General features: G+C 37.0%; 1 protein-coding gene across 1 annotated transcript in view; it reads right to left on the bottom strand.

Annotated features, from left to right (window-relative positions):
- Positions 1 to 11,471, bottom strand: part of LOC103598321 (WD repeat-containing protein 49-like) — a gene marked incomplete at its 5' end in the record, with an annotated part of 92,510 nt that overhangs the window by 17,002 nt on the left and 64,037 nt on the right. The window contains 2 exon segments of the mRNA XM_008582319.1: positions 5,099 to 5,245; positions 7,962 to 8,071. Coding sequence (XP_008580541.1) covers positions 5,099 to 5,245; positions 7,962 to 8,071 — 257 coding nt within the window.

Below are 11,471 nucleotides of genomic sequence, written 5' to 3'. Positions count from 1 at the left end.
GTTTTCTCAGAGTGCTGGGGTGGTATGGGAGACTGTGGATTGGACTGGAAATGCAAAGTAATATTTCCTGCAGTCTTGGGAGAGATATGGTCTTAGGAGACCATATCCCACTAGAGGGAGAGGCCTTAAATAGACGTCTGAAATCAGAAGCAAATGAAGCCTGACTAAAGCAGTACCTCAGCACTGACTCAGCTCAATAACTAATTGGATTAAGGTGATCAACCCCTAACCCTCTCTGCCAAACTAGAGAAAGAGTGAACTGTCTCTGGGGAAAAAAATAAAGTTAATTTCAGTATCTATAGATCTTTTATACTTCCTATCATACAATAAAAAAGTTACAGGACTTACCAAGAAGCAGTAAAATGTGACCAATAACCAACAGGAAAAAAACAGATGTTAGAAGCAGATCCAAGAATCATGCAGATATTGGTATTAGAAAATTAGGACTTTAAAATTATTATTATAGGGCTGGCTGATTAGCTCATTTGGTTAGTGGATAGCCTTGTAACACCCAGGTCACAAGTTCATATTCCCAAACTGGCCAGCCACCAAAAATAAATAAATAAAATTACTATTATAAACATGTTAAGAACATGTATGAAAAGATGGACAAAATGGATGAAAACATGAGTAACTTCCACTGAGAACTAGAATCTGCACAAAAGAGACTCAAGTGGCATTCTAGAACTGAAAGTATATATGCAAATAATTTCAGAAATAGATACAAGGGATCTTCAAAAAGTTCATATAAGATTCATATCATCTTTTAATTTCATTTTTCCATGAACTTTTTGAAGTACCCTTGTATAATCCAAAAATGGGGACTGATTAGATGGATTTAAAAGCAGACTGGCAAAAGGCAGGATTAGTGAACTCAAAGTCAAGTCAATATAAAATATCCAAATGAAGCCCAGGGAGGAAAATAAAATGCAAAGAAGAGAAGAGCATAGGAGTCATTTGTGACAGAATTAACCAGACTAAAATATATGTAATTGCAGTTCCAAAAGAGCAGGTGAGAGTGGAAATAGGAAAGAAACAATATTTGAAAAAGATAATGGCGGAGAATTTTCCAAAATTGAAGAAGGATGCATTCAAGAATTTCTATGAACCTCAAGCAGTACAAATACACAGAAAACTGTAGTTAGACTCATCACAGTAAAACTTCTGAAAACCAAGAATAAAAAGACTTTAAAAATCAGCCAGAATAAGAAGCATCAATAATATTAAGAACAGAATTTTAAACGGGGAGTATGGAAGCAAGGAAACATGCTATTTTTAAAGAGTTGGAGGGGAAAAAAAAAGAAACCTGTCATCTAGAGTTTTAAACCCATTGAAAATACCCTTCCAAAGGCAAAATGAAATAAACACATTTTTCAGATACCTAAAAGCTGGGAAAATGATTTGCCAGCAGACCCATACTTTAAGATACACTACAGCAAGTTCTTTAGACTGAAGGAAAATTATCTCAGATAAAAGCCAAGTACCACAAGAAAGAATAAAAATTTCAGAAAAGACTAGTATAACCTCTAGGGCAATTGCTAAAAGAATAATACAAAGAGATATAAAAACTGAACAAGCAATAGAGGAGATACAATGGAATAACTCAGAATAATTGGCTGAAACATTTCAATGGCTCCCCATTTCTGATAAAATAAATGCCAAGATCCTTAGTATAGTGCACTAGGTGCTCCATGGTCTTGTCCCCATCTACATATGGAGCGTAATTTTCATCATGACCCTCCTAGAACACAGCCACCAGGAGCTGCATGCAGCTCTGTTAGCACACCATGTCACTCATACCACCCTATACTGACATATGCTGTTCCTTTATTAGAAATAGCATCCCCTTATTTTCTTACCTGGCTAATAGCAATTTAACTCTTAATATTTAGCTCAAGCATAATCTGTTTTTGCTGAAAACCACCTCTGAATTTCTGTATGCTCCCATCATACCCAGTGCTGTTCTTATCACAGCCCTTGTTGTACAACATAATTATTTGTTTACATATCTGTTTTCCCAACTGGACTTCAAGATCTTTGAAGGCTGGTTCTCTACTTGTTATCTCTGTGTCTCTAAAACCCAGTACAGATACTAGCACATTCAAAATCTACCTTAGGGAAGCGTAAATACATAAACGAGCAAATGTTATTTCAGTATCTGCTGGTCGAAGACTTTGTGATATTATGCCAAGCATGTTACAATCTGCTCCCATCCTCCAGACCTTTATTTCTAAATGGCTCACCTGTACCTCAAACTCAACACATTCCAAACTCAGTTCATTTCATTATTCTTCTACTCATGTGTGTCGAATTCAATTAATGTCTCAACATCTGAAGTCACCTATTGCAGCCAACTTGGATTCATTTTGACGTCTGCTGCTTCTTCATTTCTGATGTGTCTTTCCTCACATTATTTCCTTGGTTTTGACTTCTTGCCTCCTCCCTCACCCTTTGACCTCCTGCACATCCTTTCATCCCAGCTCCGGTGTAATTCTCTCTCCAAATTCCTCCCTCCGCCCCAGCAAGAATGAATCTGACTTCTTCCTCGGTGCATTCACAGAATCTCATCTGTGGTGTCATATGTCACATATTCCGTTGTCATCAATGGTTTGCATCTGTCTCTCTCACCAGGTGGTGAAAATTTTAAAAGATGAAACTATTTTCACTTGCAGAGAAGGCAGGTGGCTGGAAATATTTTTTTTTAAAGGGGAGAAAGCAAAGGAAGAAAAGCTGAAGAAAGAAAATTTTAAAAACACAAAAAAGCATTTTTAAAAGATGAAACTATTTTCACTTGCAGAGAAGGCAGGTGGCTGGAAATATTTTTTTTTTAAGGGGAGAAAGCAAAGGAAGAAAAGCTGAAGAAAGAAAATTTTAAAAACACAAAAAAGCATTTTTTTTTAAATTGTGGGGAAATTACAAGGACATTTAACATGAGGTAATCCAGGAAAACAATTCTCCTTGAAAATGTATTAGCCTTGGAGGTATTTTAGGTATTTTCACCCAGCCATCACCCCCATCCCCATAAGGAGAATTCATCTGTCTGTGTCTTCCTCCTGCTTCACAACGTGAATGGCTCCCCTGATGAGCAGAGGCTCTCTCAGCTAAGAGAGGTGTTCACTGCTCTCACTGGATACCTGTCTATCTCCTTCCTCTTGCTCTCCAGCTTCTGCACACTCCCTGTCACCCATTTATCTTGCCTCAAGTCTGACTCCTTGCTCCATGGTTTCCTACCATGGTCGTGTCCTGTGTGTAGACTATCCTTACAACTTTTTCCTGGCTGTCTGGATCTTTTTTTTTTTAATGTTTATTACTCAGATTCTCTTCTGTCTGTGGCCCACTAGGACAAGATAAGTATTCCCCATATTCATTTTTAAAGGTGAATCATCCTGGTGAAGATTATAGGATGATCAATTGAAAGTCCTATCAGATACACTAGAGGCTATTTAGAGCCCTAAAGCTTATGGATTCATGTTATTGGGGCTCAGAAAATGATGCCCCAAGATATACCACTTTGGACTTTGAACTGAGAGCACCTGAGGAGCAGCAACTGCGTGGGAGAGCTTTCTCTGAAGTTTCTCTATCTACCACAAAGACCTGGTCCTCCAGAAGATATTCAGTTGTGTGAATCCCTTCCCCAGACGTCTCATCAACAGGAGAGAGACTGAGGCATCTCACTGGAAAGAAGACTAGGGTTGACACCAGACCCAGAGCCCAGATGGACTTTGTCCCACACTATTGTCTGTTCTTCAGGGCCATTCATCTCCCCTAAAAATCATTTACTCTTTCTCTAAAGGTGCCTACAGTTCCCACGTCCCTCTCCCCTACAAGAAGGATATGTAGCTTCTAAATTCCATTGGGTTATTGAGTACCCACCTTCCTGGGATGCCCCCATGCATCTAACAGATGTGTATATCTTTTCTCCTGTTAATCTGCTGTCTATTTCAGACTAAATTATCAAACCTCAGAAATGTGGGGGGAAAGTTTCAAACTCCCCTACGATGCTTTTAAGAGAAATGAGCAGAAAACATAGATGACTCTCACAAGAGAAAGCAAATGACTATAAATTTAGCAAAGAGAAAACCTAAGAAAAGATAAAGGAAGCTGATAATAATTAGACCGGAAACTAGGGCAATGAGGAATGACAGCTGCACCTTGCTTATAAGTGGAATTTCAAAAAACGATGCTGACCAGCTGTTCTCCCTTTCCATAGGGGACTAAGCCAAGAAAAGAGGCTTTCACTTCCACGAGTGTGGACATAAGGAAATGCTTTCCTACTCCAAAGGTTATTATTTCTCGAGGATGATGTTGAACCCCATCTCGGAGGATCTGAAAAGTTTAGAAACCACAGATCTCAGATGGTCTGAGGGTAGCTCTGATCTTTTGACTGTTACAAGCTGAAAACTTGCACTTTTCATTAATTATTTTAAATGAGCTGCCCTGCAGTGTCCATATGCTTTCTGAGTGCTTCCACAGGGCCCCTCTTTGTGGGAAGGATTTCTGTACAGAAATCATTCTTCAAATTCTTAGAAACTCAGAAGAATAGAATAGTCTGAAAAACAGTATTCTTTTGCACATCTTGTTTACAAATCTTCAGAGATCACTCACTTATATTTTCTAAGTTAAGCTTTCTTGTCCTCTCATCATGCTAGCCTAGCATTGCAGCTGGAAGCTTCTAAGACAATGCACTTTAAGTGGCCTCTATTTATAGTGTTTCACATGAAAAGAACAAAGCCAGACTGCCGGAGACTGTTCTAAAGCAGTATTAGGATGGCTCTTTGTCTGGTATCAGTTTGGAAAATTAAGGTTATTTGGGGAGCAAGTTCTCATCCATCGCAGATTCATGATACATGTTCATGACATTCTGACTTCAGAAAAGTGACAAAACAAAGATATTTCTTTTATGTATTCCAGCTTGTTGGCTTTCCTTCCTGAGAGTACAGATCAGCAGCTGAGCTATAAATCTCAAGTCAAACTACACTTCATTTCACTGCAACCTACGGCAAACACGTGTTCTTTTCATGCTTTTCTGCTTTATTTTTTTAATTGATTGAGTTCTGTGGAGAGAGGTAATGGAGGTGTATGATGGCTGAGGACTTACTTTCAGAAAGCAATGGATGCTCTGGAATTTGAGGATACTCCTCCCCCGGCTCTTCCTTAAAGTATTTCTCAGGGTCTAGAAAAAAAGTAGGTTTATTCACTTCAGGCACCTCTTTCAGGGGGCTGATGCTTAATGACCTAAATGCACCTTTCACAACAGCAGGTTTTGGGGGAGGATAGGAATAAAAGTACAATATTGGTAATTCTTTGGAAGAAGCTAGCACATTTCCAAGTTAACTTTTTTTGTATTTAACCTTCCTGTTACTCAGCTGGTACAGCTGCAGTGATCAGCAAACCCTATAACGGCTGATGCTTAATGACCTAAATGCACCTTTCACAACAGCAGGTTTTGGGGGAGGATAGGAAAAAAAGTACAATATTGGTAATTCTTTGGAAGAAGCTAGCACATTTCCAAGTTAACTTTTTTGTATTTAACCTTCCTGTTACTCAGCTGGTACAGCTGCAGTGATCAGCAAACCCTATAAACACAGCTGTTCAAAATAAATCCATGGTCCTTTTTATTCAAAGAGACCAAGAGGAACTCAAGGCTTCCCATTCATTTATTTTGTATTTTGCATTTTTTGCCATTTTCCCTTGAAAATGAATATTCCGTAGTTTTGGAAAAGCTCCAGTTTCTCTTTTATCTACAAGAAAATTGTATCTTTTGTGAAATGGAATCTATTTTTTTTCAATACTTAACAAAACATCCAAAATTTTGAATTTGCAGGTACTTTTTCATTCCATTGTAATGTAAACCAGAGTTGTGTTATTGTATTTATTATGCATACAATGAGAGGATGGTAATCTATTTTAATCATACCCTTAAAAGCAAAGTCTTGGACAAAGTGAAAAGTTTTCTTTTTGTTCTATGTGAAAAGTGGATAATGGAACAGAAATCTACAACATTTAATCAAGATACGATTTTATGTTTGTTTGATTGTTAGTTTTGTGAAGGTAGGAACTGTGCTTTTGAAATTATGGTAGCTCAGTACCTAGGAAAAGAAAACTAATCCATCTCCTACACCTGCTATAGAACAAGTCCTCTGCTTTTAGTGGTTCTCAAACTTCAGCAGGCATCAGAATCATCTGGAGGGTTTATCAAACTATAGACTGCTATGTACTATCCCTGGCTTCTCATTTAATAGGGGAAGGGTGGGGATGAGGGTCCCAGAAGTTACATTTCTGTTAAGTTCCAGTTGATACTGATGGTGCTAGGCCAGGCACCACTCTCTGAGAACCAATGTGCTATGTCAAGTTAAAGAAGAAATCTTCACAACTTGTAAGGTATCAGTATGCCCTTAAGACAGATGAGGATATTTAGGCTCAAGATACTTTAATAACTTGCCTGAGTTTCCGTAACTAAAGTTACATAGGTAAACGGTAGACAGTGAACTTAAGTTCAAGTATGTTTAACTCCAAAGGTAGTGAACCAAGGTATAACAGTAAGTAAGAGTAACAATAACATTACTAATAAAATTGTATTGTTTCTATAATATGCCAGGCACTGGTCAAAGTTCCTTACATAGATTATTTCATGTAATCCTGACAAAAACTCTATGAAGTTGTAGGGAAAATGAAAAATAAATGGTCAGGGCCCCTCAGATGTTCAGAATCTTGCCAAGCATTTGATGTAAATATGCACGTGCGCCCAGGTGTTCCTTGGCTATTGTCTAACGTAATTGCTCATGTGCACCCAGTTGTCCTGGGTTATGGACTTAAGTATAAAGGACAAGTGGCTCTGATCCACAGTGCTCCCCCGCTCCCAGGATGCCCCCGGGGGGACCACAGAGAGGCTGCATCTGCTGCAGGAGGCTGTTGCTGCCAGGGTCCCCCGGATACCCTGAGAAGCTACCTCTGCTGCTGCTTCTGCTGCTGCTGCTGCTGCTGAGGACTGAGCTCATGTGATCTGCCAATGTCTAACGGGATCTTTCCCAACTACCTAGCATGGACCTGCATGCGAGGGCTCTAGTCGAGAGGCTGCATCTGCTGCAGGAGGCTGTTGCTGCCAGGGTCCCCCGGATACCCTGAGAAGCCACCTCTGCTGCTGCTTCTGCTGCTGCTGCTGCTGCTGAGGACTGAGCTCATGTGATCTGCCAATGTCTCCCGGGATCTTTCCCAACTACCTAGCATGGACCTGCATGCGAGGGCTCTAGTCACCCAGTCTGTGCAACAAGTTTGTAGGGTCTGTGAGCCCTAGCCCTAGCAATATAGGAGTAGATTAATTTATAAATGGACATTGAATGTTAACAAATAATTATGTACATTTTGACAACAAAGTTCACCAGAAATTCTAAAATCAACATGTCTGCTCTATGAAAGTGAAGCATCACCTTGGATATAAGTTGAAAAAATATTTGTAGTGAGTAACATATTCTCATTATATGATGGAGCTGAATGATTCTCACCTATAATATGCTTCAGAATAATAAAGATTTATTTGTTTTAACTACTTTTTTAAATAATTATTTTCTGGTCATCCAAAAATTAAACTAGTGCACTGTTCTGTGTGGCTTTGGGATTCCTGAGAGCAAAAGAAGTCTTTATTCATCTTCATTTCTTAAGCACTTAAGGAAAAGAATTAACATTGTGGTGCCATCTCTGTTTTGGGAACCACAGTAGGCACTCCGCACGTTTTCTGATTTAGACCTCACACGTCTGCCACTTGGATGCTGTGCGGCCTTGGACAAGTCGCTTGAGGTTCCTGAGCCTCACTTTTCTCCTTTGTTAAATGGAGATCACAGGACCTACATTCATGTTTATTAGAGAAAGCAAGCATTCCTGGCACACTGAGAAGCTATTTGTCTTATTCATGCTAATCTATAAGATAATACCACTATAAAAATATATCAACAGTGATTACTTACTGGATGATTTTTCTATAACTTCACCACTGTAAAGTTTATGTGTTTTTTTCTTACAGGTATTTCTTTTCTTATATTTCATATCTAAATTTATGTCTTCTGATGGTCGGACGCTGGAAGAAAATAATTTGTGATAAAATAAAATACTAACCACAAGGATAAACAGATACTTTCTGGCTATAAGTCCATATCTTACTTAGGCAAAAAAAAAAAAAAAAAAAAATTCTATTCCTCTTTACCTAAGTAGCGACATTTGCTTATACTAATTAAGCCATATCTTTGAATGAAATGCCTGCTAGCCAGATGATGATATAAACGGGTGAAAGCCAGAGAGCCCAAGAGTTTAGTTAAACAAGGAAACTGTCTCCATAACAACTGGAAGGTCTGGTGAAAAAAAACTGTGCAGAATAAAATTTCACAGAAACACATACACACTATCCTTGCCCTGTGTGTAAGTATATGGTTAATGAGAAGTAAGCATCATTGTTATATGTCAAAGCTTATTTATCCAATGTTAGAAATGCATCTTCATTTATGGTATACAAATGAAAAAAAAATTCCATATTTTTAAGCCTTGTCATAAAAATCTATTTAAAAAAACACTTTAGATTAATTTAAATCCACAGAAAAGATTTGTTATCAATAAAACATAGGGAGTATAATAATGATGTAGGTGTATATTATTCTGCCAGAAATAGAAATGATCTCAAACACATTTAGCATTCACTGTCATAGACTTTAACCTTAACAGCTACAAGTTGTGTTGCCAAAAATTGTTAGTATCTTGAGATCACCACGCCAGCAAATATGCCCCTCTTCCGCAAATCGTGAAGAGCTGTGGAGATCTTGAGCTGCCGTCTCCTTCCACCTCCCTTCCTTGTATCCTTTAAAGCCCTTCATTATTACCACTCTCCCACCCCCTAATGTTTATTCCGCTACATATTTCATAGCTGTGAGGACTTTGAGATGCTTCCTATACTCTCAGCCTCAATTTCCCCCTCTATATAATGGATTCTTGCTGTGGTTTTAAAGGAGATACAATGAATGAAAATTCAGTGCGATGCCTAACAAAGACTAGTGCTCAGTAAATGTTCATTTCCCTCCTTCCTTTTACTCCACTCGGTAATGTCAACATTGTATTTAGCTGTCTGATTCTTTAGCCTTCTCTTGCTCATGACAGTTTATCATGACCTTGATAGTTCTGAAAAATACTTGTTAGATTTTTTTGTAGAATGTCCCTCAATTTGGGTTTGTCTGATATTTTCTCATGGTTAGACTGGAATAGTGGGTTATGGGGAGGAAGACAGCCAATGTGAATCGCCATTCTCACTTGAAGGATTCAAGTGTTTTATACCACATATAAGTGTTGAGTGATAAGACAGATGATAAACTGTTCTTACTAAGCCCCATTTTTTTTCTATTAACTAAATTGCAGACTTTATTTGGATTCACCAGTATTTTTCACTAATGCCCTTTTTGCATTCCAAAATCTAATCTAATATGCCCCCATTTTTATACAATGTTCATGTGTTTATTGTTGTAAGTCTGCCAGGAACAAGGTCTGGAACGTGAAATACCTAAATGTTAGCAGCGGTTTTGCTACAGGTGATTTCTTTTCATCTTTTTCTTCTTGCTTATTTGTACTTCCAAATTTTCCCATAATGAGCATGTATTACTTTTGTAATAAAGAAATTCTAAGGTTGTATTGTCTAAATTATTCATCTTAGCTATAATTCTTCTAGATTAGAATAATTTTGTGTGAGTCCAGAAACTAAATATTGCTATAAATTAAAACGAATGCATGTGTACTATGTTTTTTGTTTCCTATTTTATCCCTTCACTTATTTTCTTCTTTTTTGTTGGTTTTTTTGGGTTTTTTTTTTTTTTTTTCATTTTCTAATGGTAGTATAATTTTTTCAGAATCTAAGAAAAGGAAAAATCTACTTCTCCATATTAATTGTTAACATTAGGACTTTCTATTAGTCTCTTAAATTCTATATTCATCTTCATCTTCCCAAGACGTAAATTAAAGAAACTCTTTATCACCTACCTACTTCTCACAAATAATATTATAAAATATTTTAAGCACTATGGAAACTAGATATTTATGTATAAGCCAGAAGATAATATATGCAAAAATTTTTAACCTGGGAAGAGAACATTAGGTGTTAAGATGAGATCATAGCTTTAAATCATTTATTTTTTTCCTTCATTTTTTTCTTTCTTTTTCTTTTTCCATCTTTCTTACTATTTCCCCTTCTGTCTAAACTGACCCCTATCTGCATACACATACCAAATGTGCTTTTTCCTCTTCAGTCTCTCTAAATTCTTTCACACATTTACTTTTCTTTTATATATTTGCGTAAGGACAAGAGTTAAAGTGATTCTCTCCTTGAATCTACTAATCTGATTAAGTAAAAAGGCACATTCTTCAGAACAATATTTTCCTAAGGAGAAAATGGTCTATAATCTTTTTGGTATTAGATAGAAAGCACAAAGGACATTTTACAGCTGACAGCATTATTAAACTTGTATGTTTTCCATGGAGGATTCCTGGCCACATTCCTGGGAGAAGTGAGGGATGTACTTGACAAATCAATTCTAAGGATACATTTTTAACCATTTTCTTTCAATTAGTTCAATAATTCGTAAATATTATTCTGTACTATCTGATTATTACAAAATCTTTCAATCCAGTCATCTCAATTAGATAAAAGCAGAAATTTTAAAGATCACAAATAGTTTTTGATGTATTATTTGTCATTTTAAAAAATACTGTACAACAAAAATAACTTTGCTTCTCAACCCTGGAAATGTGCCAAAGCCTACAGAAACTTATAGGCAAAATGAGAAGATCACTCTGCTGTATTCCTATTTAATTTGGTAGAGAACAAAGCTCCAGTTTTAGAAGAAATCTGTGATTTAAAAACCTACATTTCAGCATTAATTTTTTAAAATGAGAAGATCACTCTGCTGTATTCCTATTTAATTTGGTAGAGAACAAAGCTCCAGTTTCAGAAGAAATCTGTGATTTAAAAACTTACATTTCAGCATGAATTTTTCTAATACAAAAAGTGTCAAGGAACAACAGGAAATGAAATAAAATGAGATAGAAAGAAGTAAAGTAGCTGTGAAAGAAGCAACCAGTTCAAATTGCCAATTTTTGAATCTAAGGAAAGGCTGAAAAGAAAATTTAAAAAGGATAACTGAGTTTGTCATGAAGAATGGGAAATTAGTGTATTGGGTGAAATACTGTTAAACAAGAATCTGTGGCACTTGCCTTTGGTCTTCTAGCAGTGTGAGGTAAAGAGAAACAATGATCTATCTGTGTTACCCTGAGATAACTTGATTTCCTCATCTGTAAAATTGAGTTGGGTGGGTGGTTGGGGTCAATTTAACCTGTGTAAAGTCTTTCCATGCCCTTCATTCTATGATTGTACAGGATCGGTCATGCTGTATTTCTAAATTGAAAAGATCCTTCTGCCTGAAAGTAAAATGCTACTTGACATTTCC

This window comes from Galeopterus variegatus, unplaced genomic scaffold (assembly GCF_000696425.1).
Source record: "Galeopterus variegatus unplaced genomic scaffold, G_variegatus-3.0.2 Scaffold2566, whole genome shotgun sequence".
Taxonomy (NCBI): Eukaryota; Metazoa; Chordata; class Mammalia; order Dermoptera; family Cynocephalidae; genus Galeopterus; species Galeopterus variegatus.
The sequence above is the reverse complement of the archived record's forward strand: the minus strand, read 5'-3'. Positions and strand labels throughout refer to the sequence as shown.